This window comes from Ranitomeya imitator, chromosome 4 (assembly GCF_032444005.1).
Source record: "Ranitomeya imitator isolate aRanImi1 chromosome 4, aRanImi1.pri, whole genome shotgun sequence".
NCBI lineage: Eukaryota > Metazoa > Chordata > Amphibia > Anura > Dendrobatidae > Ranitomeya > Ranitomeya imitator.
In genome coordinates, this window is record NC_091285.1 from 206,824,564 (window position 1) to 206,839,772 (window position 15,209).

Consider the following 15,209-nt stretch of genomic DNA (forward strand, 5'->3'; position numbering starts at 1 on the left):
TATTGTGGAGAAGATTTTGGATTCTCGTGTTTCTAGACGGAAACTCCAGTATCTGGTTAAATGGAAGGGTTATGCTCAGGAAGATAATTCCTGGGTTTTTGCCTCTGATGTCCATGCTCCCGATCTTGTTCGTGCCTTTCATATGGCTCATCCTGGTCGGCCTGGGGGCTCTGGTGAGGGTTCGGTGACCCCTCCTCAAGGGGGGGTACTGTTGTGAATTCTGTGGCAGAGCTCCCTCCTGTGGTCACAAGTGGTACTTCGGCTGATTCTCTCTGTGAGCTTCTGTTGGTGGAGGGAAGTGGTACTGCGGCTTCTGAGTTTCCTCCCTCAGGTGATCTGGTGAGGTCGTTAGGTGCTTCTCTACTTAACTCCACCTAATGCTTTGATCCTGGCTTCCTGTCAATGTTCCAGTGTTGGACTTGCTTTTCCCTGGATCATTCCTGTGGCCTGCTGCTCTGCATAGCCAAGTTCTTCTTTGCTATTTGTTTGCTATTTTTTCTGTCCAGCTTGTCTAATTTGTTGCTGGAAGCTCTGGGACGCAAAGGGTGTACCTCCGTGCCGTTAGTTCGGTACGGAGGGTCTTTTTGCCCCCTTTGCGTGGTTTTCTTTACGGTTTTGTGTAGACCGCAAAGTTACCTTTTCTATCCTCGATCTGTTAAGACAGTCGGGCCTCACTTTGCTGAATCTATTTCATCTCTACGTTTGTCTTTTCATCTTAACTCACAGTCATTATATGTGGGGGGCTGCCTTTTCCTTTGGGGTATTTCTCTGAGGCAAGGTAGGCTTATTTTCTATCTTCAGGCTAGTTAGTTTCTCAGGCTGTGCCGAGTTGCATAGACAGAGTTAGGCGCAATCCACGGCTGCCTCTAGTGTTGTTTGGAGAGGATTAGGGATTGCGGTCTGCAGAGTTCCCACGTCTCAGAGCTCGTTCTATTATTTTGGGTTATTGTCAGATCACTGTATGTGCTCTGACCGCTATGTCCATTGTAGTACTGAATTGCCTTTCATAACAGGACGCCATGTCGCGTTTGGAGAGCCCCTGATGTGCCTAAACAGTGGAAACCCCCCAATTATAACTGAAACCCTAATCCAAACACACCCCTAACCCTAATCCCAACAGTAACCCTAACCACATCTCTAACCCTGACACACCCCTAACCCTAATCCCAACCCTATTCCCAACTGTAAATGTAATCTAAACCCTAACCGTAACTTTAGCCCCAACCCTAACTGTAGCCTTAACCCTAATAGGAAAATGGAAATAAATACATTTTTTTTAAAATTTTTCCCTAACTAAGGGGGTGATGAAGGGGGGTTTGATTTACTTTTATAGCGGGTTTTTTAGCGGATTTTTACGATTGGCAGCCGTCACACACTGAAAGACGCTTTTTATTGCAAAAAATATTTTTTGCGTTACCACATTTTGAGAGCTATAATTTTTCCATATTTTGGTCCACAGAGTCATGTGAGGTCTTGTTTTTTGCGGGACGAGTTGACGTTTTTATTGGTAACATTTTTAGGCACGTGACATTTTTTGATCGTTTTTTATTCCGCTTTTTGTGAGGCAGAATGACCAAAAACCAGCTATTCATTTATTTCTTTTGGGGGAGGCGTTTATACCGTTCCGCGTTTGGTAAAATTGATAAAGCAGTTTTATTCTTCGGGTCAGTACAATTACAGCGACACCTCATTTATATCTTTTTTTGTGTTTTGGCGCTTTTATACGATAAAAACTATTTTATAGAAAAAATAATTATTTTTGCATCGCTTTATTCTCAGGACTATAACTTTTTAATTTTTTTTGCTGATGATGCTGTATGGCGACTCGTTTTTTGAGGGACAAGATGACGTTTTCAGCGGTACCATGGTTATTTATATCTTTTTGATCGCGTGTTATTCCACTTTTTGTTCGGCGGTATGATAATAAAGCGTTGTTTTTTGCCTCTTTTTTTTTTTTATTACGGTGTTTACTGAAGGGGTTAACTAGTGGGCCAGTTTTATAGGTCGGGCCGTTACGGACGCAGCGACACTAAATATGTGTACTTTTATTGTTTTTTTTTTTTAGATAAAGAAATGTATTTATGGTAATAATATATATATATATATTTTTCATTATTTAGGATTTTTTTTTACACATTTGAAAAAATTTTTTTAAACTTTTTTACTTTGTCCCAGGGGGGGGGGGACATCACAGATCGGTGATCTGACAGTTTGCACAGCACTCTGTCAGATCACCGATCTGTCTCAGAGCACTGCAGGCTTCACAGTGCCTGCTCTGAGCAGGCACTTGGTAAGCCACCTCCCTTCCCTGCAGGACCCGGATGCCGCAGCCATTTTGGATCCGGGCCTGCTACAGGTAGGGAGGTAGGCAGACCCTCGCAGCATCGCGTTGCTGCGGGGGGCTCAGGGAAGCTCGCAAGGAGCCCCCTCCCTGCGCGATGCTTCCCTGTACCGCCGGCACATCGCGATCATGTTTGATCGCGGTGTGCCGGGGGTGGTCCGTGACCGCTCCTGGCACATAGTGCCGTATGTCATCTGCGATAGGCAGCTGACACCCAGCCGCGCTCCCCCCGTGAGCGCTGCCGATCGCATATGACGTACTATCCCGTCGGTGGTCATACGGGCCCACCCCACCTCGACGGGATAGTACGTCTAATGTCAGAAAGGGGTTAAACCCTTTTTTTTTTTTTACTTTCCATGGTTCAACAGTGTCCATAGGTGACTATGCAAATTGCCTCTTCTGAGAAAAAGAGGACTTAAACTCTATAGCGCCACCTGTTGGAAGTAGCGATCCTACAAGTCACAATCAACCCTTTAAATGAGTCGTGCAATATGACTTGGGATAAAAGCCAAATCAGTATCTCAATTCGCAGACACGGTGTTTCGGCCTGTTGGCACTCGTCAGTGCGAAGCATGGGAAATGATTTGGCTAGGTGAGAGGCTCTGGAATGGGGTCTAAGGGGTATCGTTTCTCCTTATGGAGAGTGGAAACTGGCACAACTCGATCGGCTTTACTACATAGAGGCGATGGTCAGATTGCCTTTATGTAGTAGAATTGCTGACTTGCTATGAGCGCCGACTACTGGGTGACGCTCACAGCAATCCGGCAGTGACAACCATAGAGGTCTCCAGGAGACCTCGGGTTGTGATGCCGACACACCAGGGACCCGCGATCACATGACGCATTTCGGCGCGATTGCCGGAAGCGCCATTTAAATGCCGCTGTGGATCGCGATTCCACCTGCAGCTATTGCGGGCACGTCAGCTGTTCAAAACCCCGGAAAGATGTGGGTTCACCGCCGGAGCCCACATCAAAGGGAATGAGACCTACATCGGTGTACTATTACGTCTGATGTCTGTAAGGAGTTAATAGCCTGGGGAGCGCCATGTTTTTACCCTTTTTCCAAGATATTTGTCAGGGGTTAACTATGACACAGAGGAGCCAGAAGACCGTAGGGTCTGATTTCTACTACTCCTGCACTAATTAGAAACATTTCATTATCATATTAAACGGTGTAAGTTTCTTTTAGCAGTGCAGGGGTTAATCTGCTCAGTTGAAAGCTCCTGGAAGTGTTCCTGCATTAAGGCTCAGCTGAGCACTGTTAGTCACACCCATCTCCTGTATAAACTGGGTCCTGGCTAGCACTCATTGTCAGAGGTAGCTATTGCTGGTCATGGGACACCCGACAACAGAGTTGTGACATTATCTCTGACTAAATCCGTTTTTTGACCCATTGCACTATGTAACAAATGTTTATTTATGTTTTGTTCCTGGGTTCAAAGTGTGTTTTCCTAACCTGTTATACCGAAAACAAATATAAAATAGTTGTTGTTCCACAAAAACTTTGCTTCTGTGATCAGGACAATGAAGACTACTCAGTATTGAATACGAATGGAGAATTTTTCCGAAAACAAATTTCAAAATTTCATTGTCCTGATAACAAAAGCAAAGTTTTTGTGAAACAACTATTTTTTTTATTTGTTTTAGGTATAACAAAAACTTGTTATAGTGTAATTTCCTTTTTTTGATACAATAAATACAACATTTTTCTGGCCAAAGGTCATAAAATCAAAGTTTGTGCTGAATGTAGTCGTTTTTCCATACTCTTTAAACATAAGCAATTGAAATATTACACTTGGAAGCCAGGAACAAAAATTGTGTTACATATCAGTGCTCTGACAGGGCAACTCAGGCTGGAGGTGGCAGATCTACACACTGTCGTTTTACGGCACCCTAACACATCAGGTTTGGGGACCACGACTCCCAGGCAACCCTTAGTGGAGCCCAAGAGCACTTTGCCTGACAGGTTCTCTGGGGGACGTGACAAGTTTGTTGTTTTCAAGGAGGTCTGCAAGATATACTTCAGGTTACTTGCAACAGGAAAAGAAAAGCCGATCTCAGGAGTGCAGAAGGAGAACACAAACACCAGTTAGGGTAAAACCACAACGCGTTTCAACGGCGTGCGCCGTCTTCTTCAGGTGGATAATATCCACCTGAAGAAGACGGTGCGCGCCGTTGAAACGCATTGTGGTTTTACCCTAACTGGTGTCTGTGTTTTCCTTCTGCGCTCCTGAGACCGGCTATTCTGTTCCTGTTGCAAGTCTTTCTCCCCCATTGTGGGGTATCCGGCTGGAGCTGCGGGGACCTGCGCACTTATTTCCTCCTCAGTGGGACGGCCGCCAGAGCTCCTTCTACAAACCACCATTTGTTGTTTTACATACTTCAGGTTACGTCCTTGTTTCTCAGGAACTGAGGAGTAACGGGTGGGGATAATCTCTCTTCTTCATGGTGACACCCAAACATGGAGATTCTCTGTCCCATCTGACTCCCAGTCGCTACAGCCCTATATGACTTCAGTTTTCCTTGAGGCTGCCATGCCTCTGGCTATCCTGGAGCCAAACAGAAGAGGACCCTGGAAAGGCAGGGTGGTAAGCGACTTCTTTGAGGATAAGTCCACCTGCCACACCTTAAACCAAATGATCCGTCGGATGGCCGTTATATTGCTGGACGCCCGAGAAGCACATGCTGCAACGTCCAGAGAGGCGGATACCATGTACTTCCCTGCATGAAGGTCGGTCAATTCCTCCAGTTGGGCTCCAGAAAGAATCCCCTGACGGAGCTGCTTGGCCCATGTGGCTATAGATTTTGCCACTCAGGTGGAGGCAAAGGCACGGCACAATATAGAAGCGGCCGCTTCAAAGGCTGACCTTGCAAAGGACTCTATGAGCCAGTCATTGGTGTCCTTGAGGGATACTCCATCCGTAAGAGGAAGGATCATGTTGGTGGACAGTCTGAAAACCGGAGGGGTCCATAGTCTGAGAAGTGGTCCAGTTCATAGTGAGCGAAGGGGAGATGGGATATAGGATGCCAAAATGCTTCCCTTGTTGTCTGTGGAAGCGGCTGGCCGGGTTGACCCGTTCCTTGGAAAGTACCTCCTCAAATTCCCTATGAGGGGCAAAGACCTTGAGAGCTGGTATTGACCGTCTAAATCAGCGTTCCCCAACTCCAGTCCTCAAGAGCCATCAGCAGGTCATGTTTTCAGAATTTCCTTAGTATTGAAGAGGTAATAATTGCATCACCTGGACAATACTAAGGAAATCCTGAAAACATGACCTGTTGGTGGCTCTTGAGGACCGGAGTTGGGAAACACTGGTCTAAACGATATCGCCTGTTCTGCGGGTTCCATAGCAGTATGCTTAAGCTTATAGGTCTGGTTGACCGCCACAATGAGGCCCTGGACCGTGTCTCGCCTATTAGAGGCCCAAACAGAATCTGGGTTCGAGTAATCCTCGGACAGTACATCCGAAACCGCCACGGCTGACTCCGCAGAAGAGGACCGGGAAGAAGTCAGCTGGCAGAGGCCAGAGGGAGCGGGAGGAATAACTAGAACGACGCTCCTGCCTAGATCTATTATGGTCCATGTTGGTAGGCAAGGCCAGAGAGTACTGTGATCCGCTAGTCATGGTGGAGACAGGAACAGGCAATCTGTCAAGAAAGGATACCAGGGTCTGCGACACGCTGGTGAGGGCCGTCATAGATTGTGACAGGGAGGTAAGCCCACACAGGGATAGGGGCACCACTCTCTCATGGGGCAGTAAGGGACTCCTGGGTAGCAAGCGCAGGGGAAACTACTGCAGTCCTGACAGAGGTGAGATGACTGACCTGAAGGGAGCAGACAAAGTGCCTGACAAGAGCAGAGAAAGAAGAGGCAGGAGGGGGAGAGCGATCTCCTTTAGAGATACAGGAAAAAGCAGGTCCTGTAAAAAAAACTGCTCCCAGGCTGTAGTCCAGGAGAGAAGCAGGGCTGCAGGCCGATTGCAGGAGGAGAGATCTGCAGAGATGAGCCATCTTCCGGGTACAACAGCCGGAAAGTGGTGGCCACCCAGAGGAAGAAGAGGGCTGGCAGTGTCAGGAAAAAGCACGCAGAGAGATAGGAGGGGGCGTGGACAGGAAAGCCTGCACACTGAGGCCAGAAGGAAAGGCGCAGTTAACTGCTGGAGCAAAGAGTCATAAGAAAACCTGTCAATTGAGCTGGGAGCGGGCGGACCTAACCGCTGGAACCAAGAAGGTGTGTCATCAACAGATGGGAGAAAAGCCTGCCCGAAAATACTGAGAAGGGGCGGTGGTAAATGCCGGGACTACGCCGCGCTGAAGCCGGGGCCTAAATTAGTGGCAGAGGCCCTGGGGACAGGGGAGGGCAGCGCAGAGGCCCTGATATTGCCTCTTAGGTAACCCTGCACCACCAATAGCCAGAACTAAGACAGAAACAGGCCCCATATAGACTAAAAGCCCATCTAACTACGAGCCCTGAATAAAAAATTAGGGGAGAGGGGGGCAGTAAGACTCATCCATCCTCTTCCTCTAGGTCTTCATTATCTTCATCTTTCTTTATCTGAATCTTCTCCTCTGGACTGGAATGAGAGAGAGAGAAATACCTTTCCATCCTGAAGACGTCCGGGAATCTTGAGAATGAGGAACGTCCATGCCTCCTGAAATAGACAGGCTCTGGTGGACAAGTAGGTAGGAGACGGGGCCAGGACAGATGTTCAGATCACCTAAACACTCTTCATGTGTTAGGGGTTGGGGTCCTGCTGGCTAGATGTATGAGGATACAGGGTGGTAGAACACGCCGTTCTCAGTCTCTACGTGGGAGTACAGTGTGACTGTTCACACTGTATCCCTCCAGAGATAAAGAAGATCCACCAGAAAAAGAAGATGTTACTGGAAAACGCCGAAAACCAAGGTACATATGGATCAAGTAAAAGACTCGTGTCCACCTCCTACCGACACTAAGCTAAACTGATTAACCTAGTGACGGTTGGTGGGGTGTATACTGCGGAGGAGGAGCTAACTTTTTTTTTGCATAGTGTCAGCCTCCTAGTTGCAGCAGCATACACCCATGGTTTGCTGTGTCCCCCAACGAAGCGATAGAGAAAGACATATTCTGAAGTTTGCAACATATCTCTCTACTGACGGTACGAATAGAGTTCACCCAAGACACGGATTAGGAGCAATACATTGGCTCCGTGATTGGCATTTTAACTTTTCAGCGCTGTGATTAAATGCACTGCTGAGTGGTAAAACAGAGCAAGTAGCGTACATGCTTTAAGGATCTGGGCTCGGTGTGAACTGCCTGTATGAGAAGGCGTTTCTTGGTTAAGGGGGTGGGGGGGTTACGCTTAAGGAAAAATATATAATCAAATGGGGAATACTGTGATCAGAGGTACTGTACATAAATTGTCTTGGCTGACAATTATAACAGTGTAAACAACTTATGCCACGTGATTTAACTGTAGGGAAAAAAAACAACTCGAAAGAGAGATTCGTTGTACTTTAATAAGAACATGGAAACCCCAGTCAGCCCTTCACAAAATCAAAATACAGGAAGTCAAATTAAAGTCATCTACAATAATTCACTTAAAAAAACGTGTGTAAATGAATGTAGAAACAGACCTGCAAAGTGGCACCAATACAGGCGGAAAAATGATCACCTCCCAAAATCTAAACAGCTCTTTAAAATAATAATGTCTGACGGTCTGATTTTAGTTGTCTCAAATATTCATTTCAAAATATATCACTGGTTAAGAATGCAGTGTTTCATTGGATGGGTAACAATTGGTAAATGAAATGGATCATGTGCCAAACATTTTGCATAAAGTCGCTACAGCAACTATATACACGTAATACAAACGCTGTGGGAAGATGCCTGATAATGACTTCCTCTCTTAACATGAACACTTGCGTATGGTGTGAGAACCCTAAAACTGGCCAGTACTTACACTTACAGAGAATAGTCATTGTGAAAGGAAGACTAAATGCTATGTGCCATTCTGGAAATGCAGGAAAAACAGAGGTCATCTTCAAAAGGTCTAAAAAATGTATAATGTCATGAAAGAGTAACTGCTCTGCTACAAACCTATAGGCCTTAATAAATACATTTCCAATGCCTATCCTCCCCCCAGTAAAAGCATGAATTCAGCCCCCTCCACTTTATTTAGAGCTAGCATATTGAACTATGCTATTAATAAGGTTGTAACAAGTTGTTTCGTATTGCAAATAACTACAAGGACAAGAACTAAATCATCCATTGTGTTAGACATTGGGTTCAAGGTGAAGAAGAGTTTTTCTTTTTTAAGTATTTACTATGTTAGTTCCTCTTGAATTAGTTTTGTAGATTTCTCCAATACTGGAAAACTATGCCCGAGAAGTCATACATGCTCTTCTAGATTTTCTTAGTCCAGAAGTGTGCTAGCAGCACAGTATTCCAGAGATCATGTAGTTAAAGCTGAAGGCAGCGACAGAAAATGTCCACCTTTCAGACAAGTGCGTAAGTGAGGCATGTCTATAGTACATGTGATGAGGCTGTGTAGAAAACAGTGGCTGGGTTGTACAATGGATCCGCTCTGTTTTGACTTTTGCCTCTAGAAGTGACAAATCCAAAATGAATGATGCTCCTGTTCCGATTTTTCAAGAGCGTAAAACTAATGTCCTTTATGATCTCGCCAGTTTAGACTCATGTGCTCGGAGGGTGCCAACAGCATCTTTGACTGCATGGTAGATAATGTTCTTGACCTGAAAGAAAAGAAAATAGGAACAGTAAGGAAAAAAAAATCTTTGGAAATTTTTGGAAATGTTGTTAGGGATAGGGGGTGTGAGTAAAGGGCACTACCCAAGTTCATCACGTCTTAATATTTGGCCACCATATTTTTTCTGTAAACCTATTATGATTAAACAATATGGACATCTTACACGGAGAATTATATTTACATATTTTAGAGTAAGTTTTTAAATTTGTCTAAGACTCAGTTTTCAATCTTTCATCCTTTATTCATTTTCAGACCCTATATTATTTATTTTTCTAGTTTCAGACTTTTATCATGCGAATGTATCGTACCCAGTGATATAGGCTGTATGTGACATCTTTGTGTTCCGAATGCTGCTGACTAGTGATGAGTGAGCGTGCTCGGATATCTTAACAGCAGGGACTTGAACATATTAATCCCTTAACGACCAGAGGTATTTTTGGTTTCGCATTTTCATTTTTTGCTCCCCTTCTTTCCCAGAGCCATAACTTTTTTATTTTTCTGTCAATATGGCCATGTGAGGGCTTGTTTTTTGCGGGACCAATTGTACTTTTGAATGACATCATTGGTTTTATCATGTCAAGTACTAGAAAATGAGAAAAAAATTCCAAGTGCGGTGAAACTGCAAAAAAAGTGCAGTCCCACACTTGTTTTTTTTGGCCTTTTTACTAGCTTTACTAAATGCTAAAACTGACCTGCCATTATGATTCTCCGGGTCATTACGAGTTCATAGACACCTAACATGTCTAGGTTCTTTTTTTATCTGAGTGGCGAAAAAAAAGCAAAACTTAAAAAATAAATAAAAAATGGTACCATTTTCCGATACCCGTAGCGTCTCTATTTTTCGTGATCTGGGGCTGGGTATTGGCTTATTTTTTTCGCGCCGAGCTGACGTTTTTATTGATACCATTTTGGTGCAGATAAGATCTTTTGATTGCCTGTTATTGCATTTTAATGCAAAGTTGCAGCGACCAAAAAATAATAATTCTGGCGTTTTTACTTTTTTTTGTCGCTACGCCGTTTAGTGATCAGGTTAATTTTTTTTTTTTTATTGATCGGGCGATTCTGAATGCGGCGATACCAAATATGTGCATGTTTGATATTTTTTAATTGTTTTATTTTGAATAGGGCGAAAGGGGGGTGATTTGAACTTTTATATTTAAATTTTTTTTTTTTTTTTACACTTTTGGGAAGCTGCCATAACCCAATCAGCTCAGCTACGTATAGGCGATGATCAGATCGCCTATATGTAGCTGAATTACTCACTTGCTCACAGTATGCCGGCAGTGACAACCCACCGATTTTGATGATATTCTAATTTTGCAAGAAGCACCTGTATATCCAAGCATGCTCGCTCATCACTACTACTGTCTTCACTAGCTTTCAGATACAATCACAGCTTAATTTCTGGACAGCCTAATCCTTCTACAGACCATGAGGGATCGCCTCTGACTTTTGGTAACAGACAATGCTGAGAAGTATGTATTTTCCCCTTCCTTACAAGAGTCCCTACTTTTTCTCTATAGAATTTTCCATAATCTATGTGATTCTAAAACCTCTCCATTTACTTTCTTCCAGCATACATATATATATGGCTATGTAGATTAGTTTTACCAATCTGCCCTCCTTGAAAACTTGGATGGTTTCCCTAGCTGTTAGATGTTTGTCAGAAGTAGCTGGACAACCAGCTATGTTAGGAAGTTGCCTAATCTCTACAAAAGCAAAATGAATTTTTCAGATTATTTAGAAAGTGACTATATTTTATTAAAGAAAATAGTGCAAAGCTGACCATAATCTTTAGATGCTTATGTTCCTACTAGATGGTGGCCTGATTCTAACGCATCGGGTATTCTAGAATATGCATGTCCACGTAGTATATTGCCCAGCCCACGTATTATATTGCTCAACCACGTAGTATATTGCCCAGTCACATAGTATATTGCCCAGCCACGTAGTATATTGCCCAATCACGTAGTATATTGCCCAGCGACATAATATATTGCCCAGTCACGTAGTATATTGCCCAGCCACGTAGTATATTAGCCAGTCACGTAGTATATTGCCCAGCGACGTAGTATATTGCCCAGTGACGTAGTAAATTGCCCAGCCACATAGTATATTGCCCAGCCACGTAGTATATTGCCCAGTTATGTAGTATATTGCCCAGTTACGTAGTATATTGCCCAGTGACGTAGTATACAGCACAGAGCCACATAGTATATTGCCCAGCGACGTAGTATATAGCACAGAGCCAAGTAATATATTGCCCAGCTATGTAGTATATTGGCCAGTCATGTAGTATATTGCCCAGCCACGTATGTCACAGGTTAAAAAATAAACATATACTCACCTTCCGAGGGAGCCCTTGTAGTCATTTCCCTGTGGGCGGTGCACTCGGCAGCTTCCGGTCCCAGGGTTGGTAGCGCAGGACCCGTGATGACGTTCTGGTCACATGACCGTGACGTCATGGCAGGTCCTTCTCGCGCAGAACCTGTGATGAGGTCGTGGTCACATGACTGTGACGTCATGGAAGGTCCTTGTCGCATACCATCCTTGCCACCGGAAACTGCCGCTTGCATGGAGCGGTTACTGGAGCGTTGCGTTGAGCGGGAAAGGCGGCGGACGGTGAGTATATAATGATTTTTGTTTTTTTAAATTATTTTTAACATTAGATCCTTTTACTATTGGCGCTGCATAGGCAGCATCAATAGTAAAAACTTGGTCACACAGGGTTAATAGCGGCGGTAACGGAGTGCGTTACCTGCGGCATAACGTGGTCCGTTACCCGCGGCATAACGTGGTCCGTTACTGCTGGCATTAACCCTGTGTGAGCGGTGACTGCGACGAGTATGGAGCGGGCGCCAGGCACTGACTGCAGGGGAGTAGGGAGGGACTGTGGCTGTCGCTGATTGGTCGCGGCAGCCATGACAGGCAGCTGGCGAGACCAATCAGCGACTTGGATTCCATGACAGACAGAGGCCGCGACCAATGAATATGTGACAGAAAGACAGACGGAAGTGACCCTTAGACAATTATATAGTAGATACAATGAAATGTGAAGGATACATAATGATTTTAGAATTTTAGGTTTTAAAAGGCTAAGGACATAGTAACATAGTATCATAGTTAGCAAGGCCAAAAAAAGACATTTGTCCATCCAGTTCAGCCTATATTCCATCATAATAAATCCCCAGATCTACGTCCTTCTACAGAACCTAATAATTGTATGATACAATATTGTTCTGCTCCAGGAAGACATCCAGGCCTCTCTTGAACCCCTCGACTGAGTTCGCCATCACCACCTCCTAAGTCAAGGAATTCCAGATTCTCACTGCCCTAACAGTAAAGAATCCTCTTCTATGTTGGTGGAAAAACCTTCTCTCCTCCAGACGCAGAGAATGCCCGCTTGTGCCAGTCACCTTCCTTGGTATAAACAGATCCTCGGAGAGATATTTGTATTGTCCCCTTATATACTTATACATGGTTATTAGATCGCCCCTCAGTCGTCTTTTTTCTAGACTAAATCCTAATTTTGATAATCTCTCTGGGCATTGTAGTTCTCCCATCCCCTTTATTAATTTTGTTGTTTTGTAGTTTTTCTTTTACATAACTGGTAATTAATGCATGATAAACAATTACTTGTAAATCACTTATTATACCTGTAGTTTGTCCTCATGGTTTGTATGAGTATTCGACAAGTGCCTGAACTCCTGCGTCAGACGAAAACAATGCTTCACATGTTCTGGAGAGACAAAATCTTCCGCTACTTTTATACAACTGTACAAGTTGTGGACCTTCAGAAAAAAAAGAAAGTAAATATGATGTAAAATCTCATTGTGTATGGACACAAGTGTGTAAATCATCTCAACACGATTATGCAACTTTGGTCGCAGAGATCTTGTTATGTAGGAACTTTTCACAGGATGCCATGGTATGAAATAGTTTTATTCCATGCAGTAAAAGATAACAATATCTCGTATACCTCCCAATCAAAGGGCAAATTATTTGCTTTGATTTCTTTTGTAGTGTCATCACAGCGATTTACAGACATCACTGTCCCCATTAAGGCTCACAATATAAATTCCCTATCAGTAAGTCTTTGGCACATGGGAGGAAACTGGAGAACTTGAAAGAAACCCACACAAACACGGGGAGAACATAGCCTCAGTTGGGCAAATAGGTGCGTTTCCCAGCACAGTAAATGGACACTGAACAGGAGACATGTTATAGTCATATAACAAATGCAAGTCCCACCAATGAGATCCTCAACCGTCCAAAAATAGAGCCCATTGCTTGCTGCTGTCAACGAAGAGGTGGTCCGAATTCCCACCTAAGTGAATGGGAATTACAGCCATCTATAAGGCTGTGCACATCAAGGCCCTGGTATTGAGATAAATGTACCCCTATTGGTGAAATGCTACTACACATTTATGCCATATCCTGAGGATGTATCAAATGTATGAAATGGCAACACCCCTTTAATAACTGGGTGTTACTAGTGGTGTTAACTGGGGTGTGTTCCTATAGTCTAACATTGTTCTGTCAGTGTCACTGTGTGTCGGGGCACACCACTTTTACAAGAAGACGCTCATTTGTCAATTTACTGAAGTTTTCAGACTAGGATAGAAAATATCTTGCTAAAGAGCGAGTGCGTATTATAGTCTGGAAGCAGCTTCCTGTGATCAAGGTCAATGCCGATATAGCGTCCTTCCCAATCACAGAGGACTGCTCTCATTCCTCCTGCCCCACACTGTTCTATGTGATCATGCAGAGAGGATGCTGCCAGGACCTGCATGGAGGCTTCACATTCCATGTACCTGACCTTTCAACCAACTAGCTCCAAGATTTTTCAGGTCATGTAATCAATCACATTACCTGAAAGGAACTGCCAAATATATATAGTGTGTGTGTATTAATGTGTATCTGTGACAAAGCTGTGTATGTAAATGGGCATATGTAGCAGAGCAGTGTGTGTATGAGAATGTGCATATGTAGCAGAGCAGTGTGTGTATGTAAATGAAATATGTAGCAGAGCATATTTTCATAACAATTATCATGACATTCTTTTTGGGGTTGTCGTATTCCCAGAATAAATAGATAAAAAAATAAATATAATAAATATACATATACCGTATATACTCGAGTATAAGCCGACCCCCCCTAATTTTGCCACAAAAAACTGGGAAAACTTAATGACTCGAGTATAAGCCTAGGGTGGGAAATGCAGCAGCTACCGGTAAATGTCAAAAGTAAAAACAGATACCAATAAAAGTAAAATTAATTGAGACATCAGTAGGTTAAGTGTTTTTGAATATCTATATTGAATCAGGAGCCCCATATAATGCTCCATAAAGTTTATTATGGCCCCATAAGATGCTCCATATTAAAATATGCCCCATATAATCCTGCATAAAGGTTAATAAAGGCCCCATAAGATGCTCCATAGACACATTTGCCCCATATAATGCTGCACAAATGCTGATTATGGCCCCATAAGATGCTCTATAAAGATATTTGCCCCATATAGTGCTGCACAAACCTTGATTATGGCCCTATAAGATGCTCCATACAGGCACTTGCCCCATATATCGTAATGCTCCACAAACGTTAATTACGGCCCCATATAGACACTTGCGCCATATAGTGCTGCACAAACGTTATGGCCCCATACAGTGCTGCACAAACGTTATGGCCCCATACAGTGCTGCACAAACGTTATGGCCCCATATAGTGCTGCACAAACGTTATGGCCCCATATAGTCTGCACAAACGTTATGGCCCCATAGATGCTCCATACAGACACTTGCCCCATTTGCTGTTGCTGCGATAAAAAAATAATAAAATCACATACTCACCTCTCCGTCGCTCAGGCCCCCGACACTTTCAATGGTTACCTGCTCCTCGTTCCAGCGCCACTCTATGTTCAGCACTGACGTTCAGCAGAGGCAGTGCCGGCTCCAGGTTTTTGAGGGCCCCGGGCGAAAGAGTCTCAGTGGGCCCCCCCTTTAATACATACCCCGATTCATATAAACACAGCCATGTAGTATATAACACTCTATAAAAGGGTAAATGGGGCGGCACTGCCTTCAAAAAGAACGGTCACAAGCCAAGTGGTAAATTCACAC

At 43.9% G+C, this 15,209-nt stretch overlaps 1 protein-coding gene across 1 annotated transcript in view; it reads right to left on the minus strand.

The window, feature by feature from the left end:
• Positions 1 to 7,818: 7,818 nt before the first annotated feature.
• Positions 7,819 to 15,209, minus strand: part of KDM3B (lysine demethylase 3B) — a 101,596-nt gene continuing 94,205 nt past the window's right edge. Inside the window, exons 23-24 of the mRNA XM_069764317.1 lie at positions 12,744 to 12,878; positions 7,819 to 9,073 (exon numbers count right to left, since the gene is read on the minus strand). Coding sequence (XP_069620418.1) covers positions 8,993 to 9,073; positions 12,744 to 12,878 — 216 coding nt within the window. The 3' untranslated portion in view covers positions 7,819 to 8,992. The remainder of the gene's footprint in view (positions 9,074 to 12,743; positions 12,879 to 15,209) is intronic.